This window comes from Sparus aurata, chromosome 3 (assembly GCF_900880675.1).
Source record: "Sparus aurata chromosome 3, fSpaAur1.1, whole genome shotgun sequence".
Classification (NCBI taxonomy): Eukaryota; Metazoa; Chordata; class Actinopteri; order Spariformes; family Sparidae; genus Sparus; species Sparus aurata.
Window position 1 is genome coordinate 2347593 of NC_044189.1, and position 22478 is coordinate 2370070.

General features: G+C 43.1%; 1 protein-coding gene across 1 annotated transcript in view; it reads left to right on the forward strand.

The window, feature by feature from the left end:
* Nucleotides 1-726: 726 nt before the first annotated feature.
* Nucleotides 727-22478, forward strand: part of LOC115579450 (venom phosphodiesterase 1) — a 43608-nt gene continuing 21856 nt past the window's right edge. The window contains exons 1-17 of the mRNA XM_030412987.1: nt 727-861; nt 2853-2922; nt 6621-6776; nt 6858-6983; nt 7431-7491; nt 8073-8170; nt 9209-9288; nt 9653-9772; nt 10637-10746; nt 13197-13262; nt 13348-13420; nt 18104-18212; nt 19457-19579; nt 20642-20673; nt 20770-20897; nt 21677-21746; nt 22372-22459. Of these exons, the coding sequence (XP_030268847.1) occupies nt 823-861; nt 2853-2922; nt 6621-6776; nt 6858-6983; nt 7431-7491; nt 8073-8170; nt 9209-9288; nt 9653-9772; nt 10637-10746; nt 13197-13262; nt 13348-13420; nt 18104-18212; nt 19457-19579; nt 20642-20673; nt 20770-20897; nt 21677-21746; nt 22372-22459 (1549 nt within the window). The 5' untranslated portion in view covers nt 727-822. The remainder of the gene's footprint in view (nt 862-2852; nt 2923-6620; nt 6777-6857; nt 6984-7430; nt 7492-8072; nt 8171-9208; nt 9289-9652; nt 9773-10636; nt 10747-13196; nt 13263-13347; nt 13421-18103; nt 18213-19456; nt 19580-20641; nt 20674-20769; nt 20898-21676; nt 21747-22371; nt 22460-22478) is intronic.

The following is a 22478-nucleotide window of genomic DNA, read 5'->3' on the forward strand; positions in this document are numbered from 1 at the left end:
ACTATGCTAAATCTTTTGACGTAATTATGCTTTTACACAAAGATTTTACTCATATCACAAATCACAAATAAAGCCTCGGTTGCTTTTTGGTGAGAGTTTCACTTTAGGTGACACAGGTTCGCTCTGGGCCGACATGCAGTCTGACAGAACCAGCACTGCCGTCTGTTGAATGGCAGCTACGTCCTTCATGTTGCTGCACTTTATTGCACTGCCGGTCAGATGATGGCTTTCAGTACAAAGGTCTGGATTTTTTCATAATTCAAAATATAATCATCTTATCAAGTGAGGATATTTGTCACGGTTCCAAGTTCAAGGTTTCTGATGACTCCGTTGCATCCCATCAGCTTCGATACAGCGAACGCCTGTTTACTGGAAGCAATCAACATTTCAACATCATTAATAATCCATTACTGGCTCCAATATCTGTGATTACTCAGGATGACTCTCTAATAAACCAATAAATATGTCCAAGTTATCTGCTGTTATTGATGAACCACCGCAATCAGAGCACGTCACACCATCTGTTGGTTCGTCTCCTGGTCGTTAGCTAATCATTATCCACACTTTTCATCTCGCACGTATCAGGTGAGTTCTGGAGTCAAAAAGGTGTCAAATGTATCGTCATCTGCTGGTTTAAGAGATGGAAAACACAGAAACGTGAGCTTATCTTCTCACTCTGGTAATCAGTTACTTACCTTCAGTAACTTCAGTCCAGAGGTCACAGCTGCGATGTGCCTCTGATCCTCAGATAGAAGAAAGTGTTTCACTCTGCGTGTCTGTATTTCTGTCTGAGAGTGTTCGACTGCCACATCAGGAGCCATCATGGGTTTGGGGAAGCAGTCGCAGAAGAAGACGATCATCGTGAGTATCTTTAGTTCCAAATTCACAGAAAATCACAAATGTTGTTTTTAGGGTTTACAGGTTTTTAACCTCTCGTACAGATATCAGATATCACAGCAGCTGTGGTGTCAGCGGTTCAAACCTCCTGGAAGAGAGATTGTGTTTGTTTCACTTCAATTGCTAACAAACAAATAGTTGCTAACACGTGTGTTAACGAGACTACAGAGGTTGTCGGGGACATTAAACGTCTCATATACTCATTAGTCCGTCTACACAGGCCGATTTCTAATTACAAACTGTTCAAACAGATTGATCAATATAGTTTTTGCTGTAGGAGGTTTAATGTAGTTAGAGCGCCTAATGTTGCTAATGCTTGTTCCTTTGGGTCACTTCATTTATACATCAGAAACTATAAAAACATTGTTTATCTGTGAAAATTATTCTGCTGAAGGAAACTTGTTTGACTCATGAGTACGGAAGAGGATTAGGGCCACATGTGAATTTTCTTTTTAGTTCTGAATTCTGAGATGAAAGTCAGAATTATGAGAATAAAGTCAGAACTCAAACATTTTTTACATGTGCAGACTTCTACTTTAATCTCAGAATTCTGACTTTAAAGTCAGAACTAAAAAAAGAATTCACAGCTGGCCCTAATCCTCTTTCGTACATGAGCTCGTATTCTTCCCACAGAGACTATTTTTCTGCAATAATCCAAAATCCCATTTTAACGTCAGAGTTCGCTATTAAAGCAAAACTCTCACCAAAATGCAACCGAGGCTTATTTTGTGAATGTATATGAGTCAAACCTTCGTGTAAAAGCATAATTACGATGAAAGAGCCACAACTCACGTTAGCAGTAGCTTGTTCCGCTAGCTGTCGTCATGGCAGCCCAGATGTTTCGTGGGCTGCCATGACAATGTTTTTCAAAAACCTTCTTTTTAGTAAACTCTGTGTACACAAACAATGTTCTCAATGCTCGTGTTCATGTGTAGAGACCCTGGTGATACTACCAGCAAAGTTTCATGTTGTGTCGAGCCTTCTTACTGTTTTAAACAGAGATTTTGATGCTATCGTAAAAGTGCCCGTAGCACTCCAATGAAAATGAGTTTGCCGAAAACGAACATATGGTAAATCTTAAAAGTGCCTCTTTCATCGTAATTATGCTTTTACACGAAGGTTTGACTCAGATACATCAAAATAAGCCTCTGTTGCATTTTGGCGAGGGTTTCACTTTAATACTGACGGGAATTTTGTCGGAAAAAGTTCTGCAGACGAACAACAGAACTGTTCCCAACACTGACGGTTAATCCCTGTTTGCCGTCAGAGTTTGATTGTCTTAAACTCTGATACAGGATCGTCATCAGGTGCTGATGAGTTCATTTGTTCCCAGATGTGAAAACAATCGACCTCTATTTGTTTTGCAGGAAATTGCAAACACAGATTTAATGGAAGGCACTTATTTCAGCTATTAAAGTTGCTGAGGCAAAAACAATCCCATCACAGACACTCAATCTGTTATTGTATTGAAATCAAGTTTCCGTACGGGTCAATAACTCGGGGCATTTCTAGCGTAATCTGAACTCAGATCTGGTAAAATGTTCAGGATGTTTATTTAAACGATTATTCTCAAGCCGTCAACAAGCAGCTGATAATAATTAAATCTTCAAATCAAATATGTAAAGAATCTTAGCTGCAGACTGAGTTTAAACTTAAATGAGTTTCCATGTGTCGCTTATGAGAGTGTGAGAGACCGAAGTGAACTGAAGCACTGACGTGTTGGAACAGAACAGGAATGTTACGGACTGATTATATAACGTACCGTATTTATGGACTCAGACGAGAGCGTTGCTGTGTTTGCTCTTATAAAAACTACCTTGGCTGTGGTTCAACAAACTCTTCCTCTCATGAATAGTTTGACCTTTGTTTCACTTTGGTTGTTTGACATTAAACTGTGTTTGGCATCAAACCTGTCTCGCCCTTTCAGGTAACGCTGTGTTCGTGTCTCTCCACAGATCGGAGTCTTAGCCGTGTCGATCGTGACCATCGTCCTCGGTCTTGGACTCGGTCTTGGACTGAAGAAAGGTGCAGTGAGACACAAACACAAACTGATCTTCATGAATGTTTCTGCACACTCACACCTCACAAACACTCACACCTCCTCGCTCAGACGCTTTGCAGCAACGCTTGTTTATCTCGGCTACAGCAAAGCTAACCTTCCCTCGGCTCCTTAGTCATACTGCACCACTTAACTGTAATAATAAAGTAATTCATCTTCTAATCTCTCATTTATAATCCAAACTGTCAAATTTAAGACGCCCTGCAGTGATTCTATTGTTGATTGAAGCCAGCTGTTTGCCAGCAAACCTCAAAGATTCTCTTTAATCCACTGTCAAATAAAACATGTTAGATCTGACAGATCCAGATTTTTATTTGGGTTCACCTGAAATTCAACTCATTCATTGATAGTAACCAGAGTAGGCAAAATCAGTGCAGTATTTCTGGAGAAATGAAAGAAAATGTAGAAAAACGTCAATGATATGAGCAAGACAGACCACAGCAGATCGAAAATAAATTAAAATGTCATTAATAACGGTGGAAATGTAATCATACGAGTCAAAGCGCATTTGAAGCATGACAACATTTGACTCGCTTTGCAAATAATGAAGTGAAACAGCTGAAGAAAATCAAAGTTACTCCCTCCTTTTTCCATTTTGTTTTTAGCAACAAAGCAGAAATAATGAAGCTCTTGTCAGATATTTTATCAAGTGGCCTGTTAGTGGATTTAAGTCTCCTGCAGGGCTTTTATTGTGAAAGGCACAAACACAGAAGAGTGTCTGTATGCGCCGCAGCTGTGAGCAGAATAAAATACAGAGCCTTGTAGTATTATTATTTAACATTTTTAAGCATAGAAGCAACTTAACACCCTCGACTATGATATCTCTGAACATGATGGTGTAGTTTTTGGCCTCTTCTGCACAAACAGCAGTCAGAAATCAACTCCTTCCTTCAATTTGGATCTAAACCGAACTTTAATGGGTCAAGACGCATCCAGCAGCAGCAGTTTCAAATCCAGCTGAAAACCCTGAACAACAGCCGCCAACGATTTCTTTCAGTTTACCTTCAGATGAACGATAGAAACATTGACCACCAGTCAAAACCTTCTGCCATCACAGTGCGCTCAATGACGGACATTTCCCTGTAAATTAATGTATCAGGAGTTATTTTAATTACAATGTCATGACATTTAGGAAACACTTTCAGTTTGTCCTCTCGAAAAACTACGTCTTGGTTATTCTTAGAACCGATTAAACGCTGATTTATTAGATTGTGAAACACGTGCTCAAGAAAAGTCATTTAACCCGAGACATTCTGCAGACTCTGGTGCTGATTGGGTCTCTGAGGTTGGTTCTGTCATTCTCACATGGACTGATGACCCAAATCCTTCTACAGCAGATGTTTGGCACCGCCGGTTACAGAATCGTTGTCATTGTGGTTCTCGTTCTTCGTGTGGACGGCCCTTTTGGACTACACGTGAGACTTTAAATGTAGACATTTTAAGAATTGCAGCGTCGGGACCGACCGACCCAAACCGCTCTGAAATACTCATCATTCTAAAAACAGTGGGATGATGCTGTAGTGTCCCGAAGCTGCCACTAGATGTAAATATAGAGTCACCCTTCACTCGTCATATTGTTGAGTCAGAAACTTGTGAGAGTCGATCATCTGCCATCGAACTTGGTCACATTGTCTTGTTGGTGAATCCCATCGAGCCGCACGCCTCCGCTCATCTCGCCGTCTGGCCGCGATTAAGTGACAGCTGCATATTCACAGGCTGTCCACTGACACGCTGTTTACATGCATGTGTGAATCATGAGAACAGCGGACAGAAGAACGCCCTCAAAGACAAACCTTACGCTTTATGTTTTGCACTTCGGACGGTCCACAGAAGGCGCTGACTCACACGAGGCACAGTCACGCTGCATCACATAAACTGGCAGTTTGGCGCTTTTGGATGTATTTCTGAATGACTCAGCAGCTCGCAGGTTTAGTGTATTTGAGCGTTTTGCGATTACAAACCTCGGGGATTAGTCTTCACTGAGTGCCTGCTCACATGCACACAGGTCCTAAATCCTGAGTCAAAGCCAAGTGTGTGTTTCCACTGGACACTTTGGAGTTTAGCTGCACATTGAGGGCAGTTTCCGTCTGCTTTCCTGGACGTGATGATGAATAAAGGTTCGGCAAATAAGTACGAGCCAAATGCAAAACACGCAGTCCACTGCATGATGTGTTGTTTACTGAGGTGTCGTCGTCGGTTAATCCGTCACATGACACTAACCCTTGATAACAGTTTTCTGGCGACAGATTTGAGTCTGCAGGTACTTTTCAGGTGGGATAATATTACGGAAATACTGAATGAGGCGATTGCTGCCAGATCTTCTTCTACCTCCATTGTACTCAGGCAGTGACTGTGTTTGTCTGACTGGTTTTTAAGCTGTTTATACATTTTGTGTTTGTGACAAAACTCAGCTGTCACTGAAATCTTCCACTTCTTGAAAATGTCTTGTCTGGCAGCAGGTCATGAGTCACCACATCTGCTTTGTCATCACGAGTAGACGTTATCCTTCGTCCACAAATGGGGGATAAACACCTTGACGTCGCGTGTGAATCTCATGTGAGAGTCCTGTGACAAAGTGTGGCTCATTAACACATCTCTGTGAAGTCATGTGAAACTGTAAATTTCCAGCAAAAACAGAAGATGATGCAGAAACTAAAGTCACAGTGTTTCTGTGAAAAGTCAGTCAAGATAAAGTCTGTGATGTTCTGAGAACCTTTAACCTAAATGATTTTGTGAATAACATGTAAATGGAGCGAGTCGTAACATCATCAGAGTAAAACTGCAAATTAAATACATGATACATGTCACAGAATAAATAGAAATATTTATTTCTAGAAATATTCTGATATACTTTGAGAATATTTTGTAAAAAACGAGGTAAGTTTTAAGAGCAAAGAATAATAAAGCCATTAGAATATTTAAGAGATATTTGAAGAAAAACATTTTGATGTAGACGATTTGAGAAAACAAACAAAATTAAATTGCGATTTTGAGGAAGAACGTGAAAACAAAGTTGTAATAATGTGAGATTATTCCACCTACTTTACAATATTACATTATATTAATACTTTTAAGTCACATATATAAATAATTTGATAATCAGATCAAATGTGTCGAGATAACTTTTCTTTTTACTTATTTTTCTTCCCGTCAGCCGTAACGGATTAAAGCAACACACTGACAGCTGTGTGTCAGAACCAGGTGATTTTCCTCCAGACAGAAAAAACAACAAAGAGACAAAACGGCATTTATCATTGGGAACTCCCGGAGGGTCTCGTCTGTCTGCACGCCACCACTTCTGTTCGTTACTCATGGATTATAAGGCCGGATGTAGAAAAGAATATGGTGATTAAAAAGTATTGTTCGTGTATCAGAGCCTGACAGAACTTTGCACTCAGTCCAAAACCATTCAGTCATGGAGAAATGAATCCGGTACAGATAAAAATAACTATTTCCTCCCGTTTGTTTCATAAAAAGTGCAGCGAGGAGCTTGTTGTTAAAGAATGACTGAGCCTGTAAAACATCTTTAATCAGGACCGATTGGCTCGGAGCTGAGAGCCGCAGTCAGGAAGTCTGGAATTACTCACAGATGAACTAATGGAAGGAAATTGTTGATTTGAATCATTAACTATTTATGATGTTTCACACCCTGTAAACTCTGCAGACAGTTGCCCTCCAGGTCCAGTCGTCCCTCACACGTCCTGCAGGAATCGTTGCTACGAGCCGTACGACGGTGACGTCCCTGGCTGCAGATGTGACGCGAACTGTGAGGAAACCAACAGCTGCTGCTTCGACTTCAACGACACCTGCACCCTCCCGAGTAAGAAACGCCGTGTCTGGATGTTTCATTGTGATTCTCCATCAGTCATCTCTCTGAGCTGAGCATGGTTGTTGTGCACAGGTGAGCAGTGGGAGTGCACCCGGCTTCGCTGTGGAGAGAAGAGGCTGGAGAAGAGTAACTGTCACTGCTCCGACGACTGTCTGTCTGCAGGAGACTGCTGCACAAACTACAAACATGTCTGCCACGGTGAGAGTGTGAGCACAGGACATGAAGATCAGATACAAACAGGATGTAAATATGTATATACCTTGTGTATAACTTGTAGGTTATTCAGGTAAACGTGAAACTTTCCGTTGACGTGAATATGTTGATTTGAACTGAAGAGGAGCCGATACAGACGAGGAGACTCGCCTGTCTGATCTCAACGCTGATAGACGCTCGCAAGACTTTGTTTGTTCAGAATTCCTTTCAGCATCAAGTGGCTCTTGAGATTGTGAATCAAAGTTTACATGCGAGAGGTTCTGTAGGAGATCTGGGATCTCTCAGGCGGAGGAAGAAGTTTGTGTCAGTTATTAATCTGAGGCCAGATTCATTCCTGACGCTCGTCGATTGAGCTCGATTCAAAGTGTCGGATGTCACTTTTGTTTAATGGTGATACACTGAATCACACTGTGTCTGTTCCACCTGCTGCAGGTGAGAGACAGTGGGTGGAGGACGAGTGTGAGGACCTGTCAGCACCAGCGTGTCCAGCCAGGTGAGAACTTATGACGTGTGCATGATGACAACTGATCCATTTACTACAAATCTACAGCACTTATAACTTTGGTTTGAAGATTGCTGCAGACAAAAACTAATGAAGCCTGCAACAAATGATTATTTAACATCTGATTAAATAATTTTCTAGATTAATCGATCAATCAGTTTCCGTCAGAGAAGTCTCAAAGTCCACTTTGGTGTCTTTTAAATGTTGGATTCTCTCAGATATTCACTTTAATATGATGTAAAACAGAAGAAATCAGAAAGTGTTCTGATATTTTAGCATGAACGTGACCTGAAATGTTACTGTGAAGGGTTCTTTTCCTGTCGATCGACTACGCAATTGATTGATTATCTTTCAGACCCGTAACCTTAACAGTGCTCACCTCGATGTTCGCCCACCGTTCCTGTTTTTGTCACATAATTGACTCTGTCGTAACATGAATTTTATCTCATTGACATTTTGGGTTTTGACGTAAGCGGCTCTGCTGCTGCACTCTGGACCTCATCACTGGATGTTGCGTCTGTATCTAATCGAATCTTCTCTCCTCCTGATTACATTTTCCCCTCCTGTCGTAGCTTTAAGCGTCAGCCTCTGCTCCTCGTCTCTTTGGATGGACTTCGGGCCGAGTACCTGCAGAAATGGAGCCGAGTCATCCCGGTTCTGGACAGACTCAGTGAGTGTCGACAACATTATGCTGCTATTATACTCCTAATGTCCAGAGGGGAGAGGAGACTGGATCCCTTTTAGCTCTCTTCTCAAAGTCACCAGACTCCATTCATAAAACAGTCATTTTACCTCGCAGTTCAGAGGAACTGCTGATCTATTGTTGTTCGTTTTAGTGTTTAATTCTGTGTCCTGCAAACTTAAACGACTGTTTTTGTCACAGGAGTCTGGTGGCTTTGGAGAGAGCGATATCAGATGAAAGTATTCTAAATATGTCGTCTACAGAAACTAATATTGAGTTCGTAATGTGACACTTTGCTGAGATTCCCACACTAGTCCACCTGCTGCTTCTCCAAACTGAGGCTGTGCAACCTCATTTAAAAAGAAAGCTGAACTATCCCTTTAAGCACTTGATGATGATTGATTGTTGAGTCTCGTTCCCAGCTCATCCTGTACTGATGCGTCGGGGTGTCGGCTGACCCAACCTGCAATCCCAAAGCGTTGTGTAGTTTTGAGGATTGCCGAAGGATATTTAGATTTTTGGCTGATGAAGAGTTTAGATTTCAGATTTCCTTCCTCTCTGGCAGCCTTCTCAGTCTCAGTGACTCGCCCAATGGCGTTGTTATACAAACACGAGGTCAGAAGCAGATTATCTTGCCATCTTCTTACTTGTCCTTGAGCGTGTTTGACTTCTGCAGAAGCTGCTGAATCATTCCTGAGCTAAACGATGAGACGAAAGAACAAAACGTCTACATGACAAAACAAGTCCAGCTGCTTGAGAATTTCTAATTCTAATGAATTTTGACATTTGTCAAAAACCAGAACCAAACCAGCATTCACTGCTGACTTTGTCTGGCAGGAAATCTCTAACAAACCTGAGGCTGAAGTCCAAGTTGGGTAGTTGAGGAATTGTTGTGCGTCATTCGCCTCCACATTGTATTTTTTGGGCCCACATGGAAAGTTTTGACATGCACATGCTCCCTTGCTGTGAAGTCGTCGGCCTCCAGCTCAGCTAACGTTCTTTCTCTCCTGTTTCTTTGCGTCACAGAGACGTGTGGAACCTCCACGCCGTACATGCAGGCTGCGTTTCCCAGCAAGACGTTCCCCAATCACTACACCATTGTCACGGTAATACAAAGCAACTCTAGTACACATGCAGGCAATCATGTGTCTTGTGCCAGTGTGCATGTTTCAGATTCATGTCTGGTTCATCGTTCGTGCAGTCGTTTCACAATTTACAAGTGTTGTTATGACAGGACTATTTGCCCCAGTGTGTGAAACTGTTGACAGGACTATTTATTATTATTTCAATGCTTGTGAACTTTAGAGACCTGCCATAAAAACATCCGTCTGCTGCAGGCGTCCATGTTTCCCAGGGCAAATGCACTGTGATGCTTTTAGATTGGACGTTGGAGCATGACCACGTGACCAGGATGTAAACCTGGAGACCAGAAACAACGACATGGTGTTAATGTGTGATGTCTCCTCTCAGGGTCTCTATCCAGAGTCCAATGGTTTAATCGACAACGTCATGTACGACCCGGTGTTCGATGCCTCCTTCAGTCTGTCCAGTCCAGAGAAAGACAACCCCGACTGGTACCTCGGACAGCCTGTGAGTCTTCTCTTGTTTCTGGTTCATTGAAATGAATCTCCTCAGGGGGGAAACAATGACGTGAATCCTGCTTGTCTACAAGAGCTCTGCACTATCTCCACTCTCTGAAAACAAAAGGTACAAGGTTTCCAAAGCGAGCTGGGAGGCTGGCGTGATATCTGGAGGCAATTTTGACTCTGGTTGGAGGAGAGAAACACCACATGCAGAGATGCGGGAAAACTCCCGTCATCCGAGTAGAAAAGATGAAACCACACCAAATCAATCGTCATACCTCAGCCCACACAAGAGATTTATAACCAGAACCAGCAGCTCAGACCAGAATCTCGTCGTTACAGAACTCAGCTCAGCTAATTGCACCCTCTCCCACCTACATGCAAACGTCCCTGTTTCGTTTACGTACATCAAGATCATAATGAAAAAATCCTTTTAACAGGAACACAGAAAAGATGGAGGAAACCTCAGAAGAGCCACAGAGGAGGGATCCTCAGGTTACAGTGGTTCTGCTCTGAAAGGTGGGCTTGTTTCAAGAACCAGAGTCGGTTTTGATGGAAAAGAGGCGTCTTAGTACAAAATCAACATTAAGGGTGTTTTTTTTAAGTGATACCAAACAGAGAGATGTAATCAGGATGATGAACGACACATGAAGAACGTTTTCTTTTCAGTAGCTCTGGTGAACAATAAAAGGATGTTCTGGTACCGAACACTTGACGTAAAGGTTCTGTGTGTAACTAGAACCATTCTGCAGAACAGCAGAGCGTCTGAGAGGGATTGAGATTCAGCTCACAGATTCTTGATGATGTCACAGATTCTAATCAGCCCGGCCCGTGTTTCAGTGAAGATCATCCGTCCTGATTGTCTTTGTAGATCTGGCACACGGCTCAGTACCAGGGGCTGAAGTCTGGAACCTTCTTCTGGCCCGGATCAGACGTCAACGTCAACGGAAGCTTCCCCAACATCTACCAACCTTACGACGGGTAAGACTCTGTGTTTCTCACTGCAGAACCTGGAGTCCAAAGGTTCTGGTTGTGCACCGTCACTTCACACAGCGCAGATAAACTCGTGCAGATTGATTCGGACGTGTGGACAAAATCCAACATGTCTTTATAATTAAAAGACTGAATTCGTGACTTACAAAAGAAAATATGTTGGAGAGAGAATTTAAAATTAGTCGGCAGTGATCTCCTGGGTCGACCCAACAATCAGACCCGTCCTCCTCCCTCTGCAGACTTCGCTCTGTCACCCGACTTCCTCCTTTGCGAGCTTCGTGTTTGGGGGGAACTACCTGACAGTTAATTAAAATATGGCTGCTAATAAGCTGCTTGCATTTTTTGTGGAAACTCAAAAAAGAATTCAGAGGAAATACAGACATCTGAAGTCCAAACCAGGCGCGCTTCCACATTTGTTTCTGGTTTTTCAGCCTCACAATGAGATTTTTGTGCTCATTCAGACGCTGACACCACGTTAAGGTCCGTCACATGCTCTCCAGAACTTTTTTAAATCCATACAGATGCACATTTCCCTCCTGGAGAGCAACCTAGTAAAACCACAGTGTTCTGTTTAATCTGCTGACAGTCACCTGAGTCCAAGAAAAAACAGCTCTCAAGGGTAAAAATGTGCATCTGTATGACATAACTCAAAAAAAAAGTGCAGCATAAGTAAATCTGAAATATTTCTCTGCCCTGGAAAACACGTGAGAGACTTTAACTTGATGTCAGCGTCTGAAGGAGCAGAACCATCTCAGAGTCACATCGACGCTGAAAAATCAGAAACTAAATTTGGAAACTGTTGAACTACAAGTGAAAGTTCAGATGTCTTCACTTCTGTATTTCGTCAGCATCAGACAAAGTGTCCACACAGAACACAAGCAGACGCTGTTCAGGCAGTGAACCACAGCGGCCGAGCAGAACAACATGTTTCTCCACAGGGAACATCTTGTGTTTCATTACGCTGTGGTCTTATTAAACCTTCAGCACATTCAAACAGTCCTGTGACGGCTGATAACACAATATGTTGCAGAAAGTCTCATTAAAGTGATAATGAACAGCTGTAAAAGGATCCCAGATCATAAAGTCGTCACCTGCTGAGCAGTCAGGAGGGGCGCTAGATGTTCTGAGGAAGGTGTTCATTAACTTTACAAGCTCTGAAACTGTCGATTGACCTTCCAGTTAACGGCCTGTTTGTATCTCTGTTCTGTTGCATTTACATCCTGTTGCTCCACGACTGCATCTGTTCACTCCCCCCGGTCTCTCAGTGACCACCCAACAACCAGCTCATCAAACTCAGAGAAAAAGAGTCCATCATTACCCGAAACATGCCAGAAGAAATGACTTTTTCCAGTGACGGACCAGGAGTGTTTCAACACATGGTAGTTTTTGACCCCTTCAACCCCGTCACACGCGAAGGAGCGCTGCAGTATGAAAATGACCTTGAGCTGACTCAGTCTGCTCTCCTGCTTCCTTAGAATGGTTTGGAAGATGCCAAACTAAACCCACACACTTTTACTGTAAATCACCTCAACAGGCTGTTGTTCTCACATACATTATCATCATCAGGCGTGACAGCGGGGCTGGGAATGTTTTCCTCTCATGAGTCTGGCACCGTTTACATTGTTTGGCCAAAATCAAACGCCCCATTTCAACATACATGATCGATCTGGTGTCATCCAACTGCAAAAATAGCCTCCAGGCCAGAGCTGCTACAATGCTGCTGTTGTCCAAAGTACTGAAATCTCAAAACATGTTGAATTGAATATTTAAAATGGCATCAGCGCTCTTCCCTTTGCAGAATCGGTACCAGCTGTGCTGTTCTGCTGACACGTGTGTCCACATGGACGCTGTCGATGTGCTTCACTCACAGAACACAAGACACCATATATTTATCTTTTAATACAAATCTGAGATCTCTGATACGACGGACAGACTGCTCCAACAACAAGACAGTTTGAGAGCTGCGTCGTATGTACGTTACACACTGAAAACAAACATTTTTTAATGTTGGAGACACTTTACAGCGTCTTTTATCAAGCGCTTGTAGAACGTGTAATAAAAGACATAGAAATTCAGATCTAACCTCATTTCCAGCATGTTTGTCGAGAAGCTTGAAGCTGTAACGCTCCACGTGTCCCTACAGAGTCACTCACTAATACATTTTCTGCAGAACAGCTTCCTGGTAAAAGTTAGATAAAATAAATGACATGGTTTATTCTTTGAGATTAAATAACCAGCGTAGGTTCCACACAGGACACCGCTCTCATCACATACGTATGTGAACTTACTTTGACCACCTGACTCAGTCCGGTGTGACTGGTCCGTTACAGGAAAGCCTCCTCCTTTCCTCCCACTCAGACAAAAACATATCCATGCTGTCTTTAAGAGGCTTTTATCAGAAACAATCCTCACTGACTGTCATCGATCTCTGTTTTCAGTAAAGTGCCTTTTGAGGAGAGAGTGTTCACGGTGCTGAAGTGGCTGCAGCTGCCTGATAATGAGAGGTCAGTTGTTCATGTATTTCCATGTAAGCAGTGTAGATTAAAACGTTGAGTCTTGTTTGATGAATGCCACGTTTTCCCCCTCCAGACCGGACTTCTACACGCTGTATCTGGAGGAACCTGATAAATCTGGACACAGCTACGGTCCTGACAGCGGCGGGGTGAGTTCACCGCAGATAAGCCTTAATTAAAGAGTCTGAAGTCCGGATGAACCGTCTCCATAAATGCTGATCGCTAATCAAACATCTACAGCCACATCAGCAGAGTGTTGACTCTTTATGAGCATTAATGAACATCGACAGTCGTTTATCGAACTGACTCATCCATCATAACACTTTACAGTTATCTGGAAAAACAGGCTCCTGCGTTAGATGCAGGTAATTATCAAGTGTTCTCGTTGCATTGATTCTTCCGGCGCTGCGATCAGATTGCAACACACGTGTTTGTGAGATGGAGCTGTTTGATTGGCTCCTCGTCTGCAGGTGTTCACAGGGCAGGAGGAGGGGGCGTTGGATGATCGCATCTTTGGGCCTCCACGCCAAACTTGCATGGCTGGAGACACTCTCATAATAAATATTACTCATGTGCATTTCTGCGAAAATACAGACAAGTTCAAACGAAATGATTGTTTATGTCGCAACTTTTCATTTGTTTAGATTAGATTTCTTCCGTCTCGCTCATCACAGCTCTGTGTTTATGCTCTGGTTGGATTTAAGCACAAAAACCACTTGGTTAGAGTCAGAAAACATCATTAATGATGTAAGTTTTAGTCACTGACGCTCTTATTTTGCACAGGATCAGCATCTACTGTGGGTGAAATCTGGACAGTCACCACCAACGTTAGAATCAGTCACGATCTATTTATATTTGTACACTTTTATTATGTCTTTTAAGTACCGTAAATTCCGGACTATTGAGCGCACCTGAATATTAGCTGCACCAACTAATTTTAAACAGAAAAAAGAAATGTGTACATATATAGGCCGCACTTGTCTATAAGCTACAGGTGTCCACGTCTGCTCTCTGTGTGTTCACCCTGTCTTCAAGAACGTTTTCAAGTTCGGGACATCTGCTTTTATTACCTCTGAAAGCTTTTTTCGTCTCTTTGCATCGAGTCAGTTCTTCACGCTGCCGTCTCCGTCTCTCACCATCGATTTATTGATGCCAAGCTTACGTGTAGCACCTCTATTTCCTTCTTCGACAGCCAGATCGATTGCCTTTAACTTAAAAGCTGCATCATGTGCATTTCTTTGTGTGTTTTCCATGATGAGGGTGTGTGCATGATACGCAAAATGACTGTTCAAAACACAATCAAACTAGCATCTTCCTCACCTGTATTCTCGCTCTTGCGCGTCCTGCTTCCTCCCTGGAGGCCGTGAGCCCATAAACATCTATAGAATAGCCGCATCATATTATAGGCCGCATGGCTCAAAGCGTGGGAAAAAAGTAGCGGCCTATAGTCAGGTTGTTTTGCACCTACAGGCCACAGCAAATTCCTCGTATGTGTATGTGTAAACTCTGACTCTGATGAACTCACCGGGCTTTGACACCACAGGAACAGACGAAGATGTCTTCACGTATCTTTAAAGAAGTCCAGCAGTGTGACGGCTGTTGACTGATGTTTAATAAAAGACTGATGACTAAAGCACAGAGATTCAACACAGAACTAAAATCACACGTGGCAGTTTTTCAGACAACATATTCTTTACTACTAAAAGACAACATGTAGTATTAGTTCCATGCAACCAGAGCTTGGGAGTCAAGGATGAACTGAACATGGTGGTCAGAGGTCAAAGGTCACTGTGACGTCATGACCGTCTCGTTCTTGTGAATGTCGGGAAAACTTCCCGGGGAAATGTGATCACCTCGGGCACAAACGTCCGCTCGAACTGAAGGATGAGCGGATCGGTTCAACGTGCGTCTGAAGCATTTGTAACTCTGTCGTTCAGATCAGAGACACCATGTCACATTTAAAGACTCTGCAGATACGACCGACCAGATGTTTGATTTATGTTCCCCTATAATTCTCTTCTCAGTACAGCGTTGGCATCAACAGACTGATCTGATATCAGATGTAAGGCGCCACTCTAAGGGCGTCAAAGCGGCTCAGGTTGAACCGCAGCGATAAAACGATAACGAGCGACGACATGTTTTTGTTTGTTCTTACGAAGCATCGCTGCGGTTTTCTTCCTGCGACCCACATGAGCCGATCGAGCTTAAATAAACCAACAAGTGTGAGTCAACCTGGATGACGGTTGACTCCTACTTAGTTTATTTAAGCTTATTTAATATACACATAGATATTTAACAAACAAATGCAGTCAGAAGGCTGGACACGGATGTTTGGATTCAGAAAGTTGTGACGAAAGGATGTAAAAGTCACGCAGTAATCCGATTAGCTGAATGCACCATGAGAGCAGGTGCTGTTTATGTCCCGGGATGAATAGGATTAAAACCAGAATGTAGCTGCAGACTGTCATCAGTCAAGACAAGATAAAACTCACAACACACCTTTTTACCTTTGATCCAGAGGGAAATCAATCCATCCTTGATAATCGTCCAGAGAGACATCATCCGGATGTTCTCTGACACGGAAACAACATACCAACTCTTCAGAGCTTCGTCTCCAGCTGACTGACAGCGTTCGTTGCTCAATGTTTTTTCAGCGGAGGTTTCCTTTGATGGCTGTGTGTGTGTGTGTTCCACAGTGCTTGTCTGGACCTGAGCTGCAGTAATAAATCCGTCTGTCAGCCATTTGTGAGATGTTATCAGCTAATGAGTAATATCTGTCATCTTGGGAACATTAAACATGGAGATGATCTGCCTACCTGAACTCTGAGTGTGCAGGAAGTTACAGAGGTTCACGTGTGAAGGTGTGACTCACTCACATACCAACAATGCAGCTAACTGCTGTGAAGCAAGACATTTCCAGCTATGAACATCTGCTGCAAGACTAAATAAGAGGCTGTAAATAAAACGCCTCGGGTTCAGAAGGAAGACTCAGTTCTCTTAAGGGGGGTAAACACTACAGGATAACCGGGGCGATTTTTGTCCTTACGATCAAAGCCAGCAAAGGCCTGATTATCTGATGTTTTCAAAGCACATGGTGTCTGATTTTCCTGTGGCGTGGGGTGTGTTGAGAGTGATTTTGTCCGGGCAGATCCTCTCGGAAGGCGTCGGAAGGAGAGATTGTAAATAATGAACATGTTTAATATTTGCGACTAGAAATCCTGTAATGTGTGGGGTGTTCCGAGCGGAGCCGAGCACGCACAGCCTGTGATGTCACGTGTACCGGACCAACAGCCAATCAGCCGCTGCTCTCGAAGCTATCTGTAATACTTGTGACAATTTTTTACTCATCTCCAACTCGCGCTGTTACGCCTACAGCCCACACTCTCGCCGTCTCTATGACTTTTTCCATAGTCGTTTTGTTTTGTTTTTGTTTTTTCCAGCCAATAATAGGCCTAAAACAACCACCACTGCATCTTCCGGTTCGTCCGCCATGTTTGTTTACACTGAAGTCACGTTTGACCACACGAGATTTGTAATATTGAGCTTGAAGAACCTGATACTCTGCTGAAGAATCGGTTAGTGTGTGGTGTGCACTGCGGAGAACACCACACACTATAAGATCAGCAGAGAGAGAGATCTTGTGCGATCTGTCTTTTGTTATCATCAAGTGTGTGGTCTCCTAATCTGTGGAGGTTTGAAAAATCCTGTAGTGTGTACCCGCCATTAGTTGTGTAGCGATCTCTTTTAAATGGCCGTGACTAAGATGGCAAACATTGTGAACATGCCGGCTTATAATCAGCATGTTTGCATTGTCATTGCACAGAAACCACTTGGTTCGGCTCAGGAGAACATCACGGTTCGGCTGCTGCCTGTGATACGTGTGCCGCATCAAACTTTGGACATTTCGGTGGTTTGCAGAAACATTAACTGCTAACTTTACAACTTTGCGACTGAGCTGCACCTCTAAATCTATTCACCTCAGTAACTGGATGCAGAGAGGAGTGTTTTGCACGTTGCAGACTGCGTTCTCAGCCTCCAGCTCTGTCATTAATCTGTTGCTCCATCTCTGGCAGGCCTTAATGTTCATCTGTGCTTGTCATGTTGGCAGCAGGATGCAGAGATGATATCTTCTTCTTGTGGACGAGCGGCAGGGAAACCTCACGTCAAAGAGGCCTCGTCTCTGGTCGCCTTAGCTGTGTGCTGAAACTCTGTGCCAGAGATTATTTTACCACTGCACACTCGTGTCCACCCATTTTATCTACAACTACACATTTAACCAGTTGTTGTTGAACCAGCTGGTAGAAGTTATTGAACGGACAAACACAAGACGCTGAAAGGTCCCCAGGTTCACCTTAAAAACATCCAGTGGTGTCAGGATTTATAAAAGCTGCAACACAGACTCAAACTGCAGACTCCCATGTGGACGCCTCTTCTCGTCTGTGGTTTCCAGAGAAGTAAACTGCTATTTTAACATCTTGGTGAGTGCTGTACTGTACTGCTGACAGCTGCTGATGTGGCAGTCAACGTTTCTCAGAAACAGATAGAACAAACTTTTAATTGGCATCCTCACATATTTAATCCGTTCATCACATGCTGTACTGTAACACGCTCGTCTCCACCCTGCCACACCTCCTCTTGGCACAAATGAAGACGCCAAACTATCACATCCACCCATTTTACCTGGAACGACAGATTCGGTTTTCTATTGGGATCGAGCCAATCTGTCAGAGAGGCTTCAACCACCCACTGATTCTTGCGGTTCACAATTCAGATTAGAATCTCGATTTTATCCAGCTGTTGACCTTTTGTCTCTTTCACCTGATTTCCTGCAGCTGGTTCAGTCCATCCAGGGCGTAGATAAGATCGTCGGCCAGCTCATGAACGGCCTCAAGCAGATCGGCCTCCACCGCTGCGTCAACATCATCATCTTGGCGGATCACGGTAACACAACACACACCACGGCTTTGGGAATATTTCGTCTAAATAAAGGAGTCACACTGTTTATGGAGTTCTGGTTTTAGAACTTCTTCTGTGGTGCTTAAAGGAGCCTCCCACGTCAGGAGTGCCACAATAAAGAGTAACAATTACACTTGATCCCGATAAAAAGGACATCTGGCAGCGTATGAATGCCGACTAAGCTTACACTGTTTGTCTGCTGAGGACAAGTTTTAACAGTCTCCTTTCTGACGAAGCTCTGAGTTTACTGAACTTGTGTGTCCGATGGTATCACGTATATGTAATTTGATCAGACATGGAAATATGATATTATATCGCTGTTTGACAACCAAAACACCAATAACTTATGCGCAAAGACATTTATTAGTTTCGTATCTGGGGGAAGTTGGACAGACGCACATTTACGCAATTTTATGTGACCTCCTTTTGACAACTAATCGTTTGAACGGACTAGACGACGCTCAATGACGTTGACACAGACTCTGAATCTGCTCTGACTGCCCGTATTGTTGTTACACCTACTGAACATTTCAAGTGTGTGTAAATTGATTTTCATAGTGTGATGAAATCTTTGGATTCCTGGATGGAAACTAATCCAAAAAGCCTGAAGTGTAAAAGAATATTTCTGACCAAATCCCTCGATATTGATATTGCACCAACATCGTAGGGATGACTATTGGTACGTTCTCAAAATATTAACACAATGAGATTTCTGATCAGTACTCATCTAAGACTGAGCTGGTAAAGACAACGAGTAGATCAGTCTGGTAAGTTCAAGAATTTAAAGCACTTTATTGTAAAACCAGCAGAAGAACAAAGAGAATTGAACAGTTAATTCAGCTTCAGCTTCGCTGTCGTAGCAACAGATACAGGAACTCTTTCCTGCCACAATCCATCACTTTATACAACAACTCTCTCACCTCTGCCTGACAGAGAACTCTGGTCTCTCTACTGTTTTGTTGTATATATTATTATTGTTTATAGCACACTGTGCACTGTATATATACACTATGTTTATATTGGATTCTATTTATGTTATGTACGAAGTGTTTTATTTGCTGACCCACTACTGCTGTAACAAAATCATTTCCCAGTCTGGGATCATTAAAGTAATTCTATCTATCTATCTATCTATCTATCTATCTATCTATCTATCTATCTATCTGTCTGTCTGTCTAATCTGGAGTTTAACACGCGGGGGATCAATATCACAGCTGTGACTGTTGCAGGTATGGAGGAGACGAGCTGCCAAAGGAAGGAGGTGATGCAGGACCTGGTGGGAGACATTAACAAATACTGGGTCACCGAGGGACCGTTTGGACGCATCAGAGCCAGAAACAAAGACACAGTCAGTGAGTGAACTGGATCCAGATTAATCGCCAATTTCTGGAGCTCATTGGAGTTTGCTGATCCGAGCAGTTGCACATGAGATTGTGAGAAGAATGTGTGGGTGGCGGTAGCTCCGTGTGACACACAGTAAGATGGCTGAGGGGGGAAGCCTATCTAGATATATTAGGAATCAAACGTCATGGTAGAGTAACATTATATAATGTGTGCTGGGTGTTTTGCAGCTGTCATGGCGCCAAACGCTCTTTCCTGTCTGTTAGGATCAACGACAGCTCACACATTCCCAGCCAGTGACACACAGCTCAAAGTCATCTCGTCGACGGGTGTTGGTCTCGTACCTCCAGGGAACAAAAAATACTCTGTTGTTTCTTGTTTTTTCCTTTACTGAGTTGATCATATGACAACAAGCATCCAGGAGGCTTTTATAACAATGTGCAGAAATCTGTGATATTTAGATAAAAACCCACAAAAGCTGAACATCTACATAGTTTACACTCAACGTCGTCTGTTTATCAGTCGGTGCCTGCATGTCCCAGTGTTATGGCTGTTCAAAGGATTAGGAGTTTTTGCACGGAGCTGGTTAGGAACTGAATTTAACCGTCGCTTTGTTCAGTGAAATACACGTTGCAGTCGTTTACTGGGACATCTTGACCTCCCAAAAATGGCAGCTTGGTTTTCAGGTAGCCGACTGACAGCAAACATCCACTAAAAGTCATATTCCAGTTAGAGTTCAACTAGAATTAACAGGACCGGTTGTGTTGTTAAGCAGATCGTTTGGTACAAAGCTTTCTGATAGCTCACCTGGTAAAGAGGGCGACCCGTTGACTCGAGGCTGGATGTCGGGTTTGGATCGAACTCATGGCACTTTTCCACCACTCACTCTCTAAAGCTGTCCTGTCGTCCAAGTCCCCCCAAAATAAACCCAAATTCTTGTCTTTGAATTGGTTTTGAATGTAATCTAGATGCACAAATAATTCCCCATCACGTTCTAATTTGGGTTGCTTCATTCTTACATTTGGGAGCAAACATTCAGGTGTTGACGTCGTTCTTTTTCTCCCCTACAACAGTTGACCCACCCGGACTTGTTGCCAACATGACTGTAAGTATATAAGTTGATGGGATAGTCATCAAACTCCTATTCAAAAATGTGAGGATTTTAAAAAATACAAGTGTCCCGTGTTTTTGTTGATTCCAGTGTAAGAAGCCCGACCAGAAGATCAAACCGTACCTGAAAGCCGACCTACCGAAGCGCCTCCACTTCGCCAACAGCCGTCGCATTGAAGATGTAAACGTCCTGGTGGACCTGAAGTGGCTGTTTGAGAGGTAATCCATCAGGCACCTGGAGTTTCTCTGCAGATCACTATTGTTTTTGGCTGTTTCTTAATTGCAGTTATCGCCTGGCCTCGCAGAATTTTTTTTGGGGGGAGTTATTACCAACGGTTCAGAGCAAAACAAACCAAAAAACACACCAAGGATCCTTAAAAAAGAGAAGGATGAGTAGTTACGTCACTGAATCACACTTTTGGGGCAGCTGCATTGAAGTCTATGGGAGATGCATGGAGAAACACACTGAACCCGACATATCTACGCTGATGACTATGACTTGTGTGTTTCGAAGTGTGTTCATTCATTTTCTGGAGGCATTCCTTCATCAGGAGTCATCCGACATGGAAACGTTGGGTTTTAGTTGAGTCTCCCACTGTGGTGTCAGTGGGAGGCTCAACTAAAACCTACAAAGTGAGATTCAGGGATGTCATGACTCTTTCTTCTTTATCAGGCTCATTACAAAAAACAAGGATACACAGTCATTTGTGGTAAACTCCCCTGGAGGTGGAACAGACCACGAGATGGAGAATGTGTGGCATGGATAACCTCATGATCTTCACTTAGAGAACAGTCAACATGCAATCTGCTCGTTAGTCATTCATTTCAAGAGGTTAATGATTTAATCTTCCAACCACAATGACGGTAAGCTTGTTCTCTGCGGGGGGCTTTACAGAGCTTTAACTTTCCTTTAGCCCCCTCAAGCTCTGCACACTCAGCGTTTCCCTACGTTTCATGCTGATCTGATTTGTTTTATATCATCTACTGTTTTTCCACAGGAGTCCAGGATCGCTCACATTCTGCGCTGGCGGGACTCACGGCTACGACAATGATGCTGCGAGCATGCATGTGAGCACTGAGCATTCCTGCACTGTTCTGTTGTACGTGTCGGCCTGTTATGTCCTCTAGAGCTGCGACGATCGATCGATAAACCACTTAGTAGTCACTTAATTGGTTTGAAGCCACTATTTTCTGGTTTCTTTCCTCCTCCATGAGAGTAAACAACATTTTTCCACCATTTTCTGACAGTTTAAATACAGAACAACAACCAAGATTATTGGCAGTCGTTAGCTGCAGCACTGATGTCTACGGCTATCTCTTAAATGTTGAGAAAACATCTTTAAAACATCTTTAAAACATTCGAAGATGAACTAAAACCATCAACAGAAGGTGAAGAAATAACACGTTTGACATCTTTGCATCGTGCTGCAGCATTTCTGTTCAAGTTAGCATGCTAACCAGCTAGCCCCTAGCCACATTGTGACTCAAGAATCCCAGTGGTGCTCCCAGCTCACGACCCAGACAGCTAATAAAACTGCTAGCTGTACAACCAAACACAGAGCTAACAGCACCCACGTTAAACTGTCATATGTCCCCCAACACATGGTCAATTCTTACATACTGCACCTTTAAGTTTTAACCAGCCTGTCAACCATCGCCCGTTTCAGACGTCCTTCTTCCTCTCTTCCTGCAGGCCATGTTTCTCAGTTATGGACCAAAGTTTCATTACAAAACGGAAATCGAACCCTTCTCCAACATCGAGCTGTACAATCTCATGTGTGGTGAGTTTCTGTGTTACGT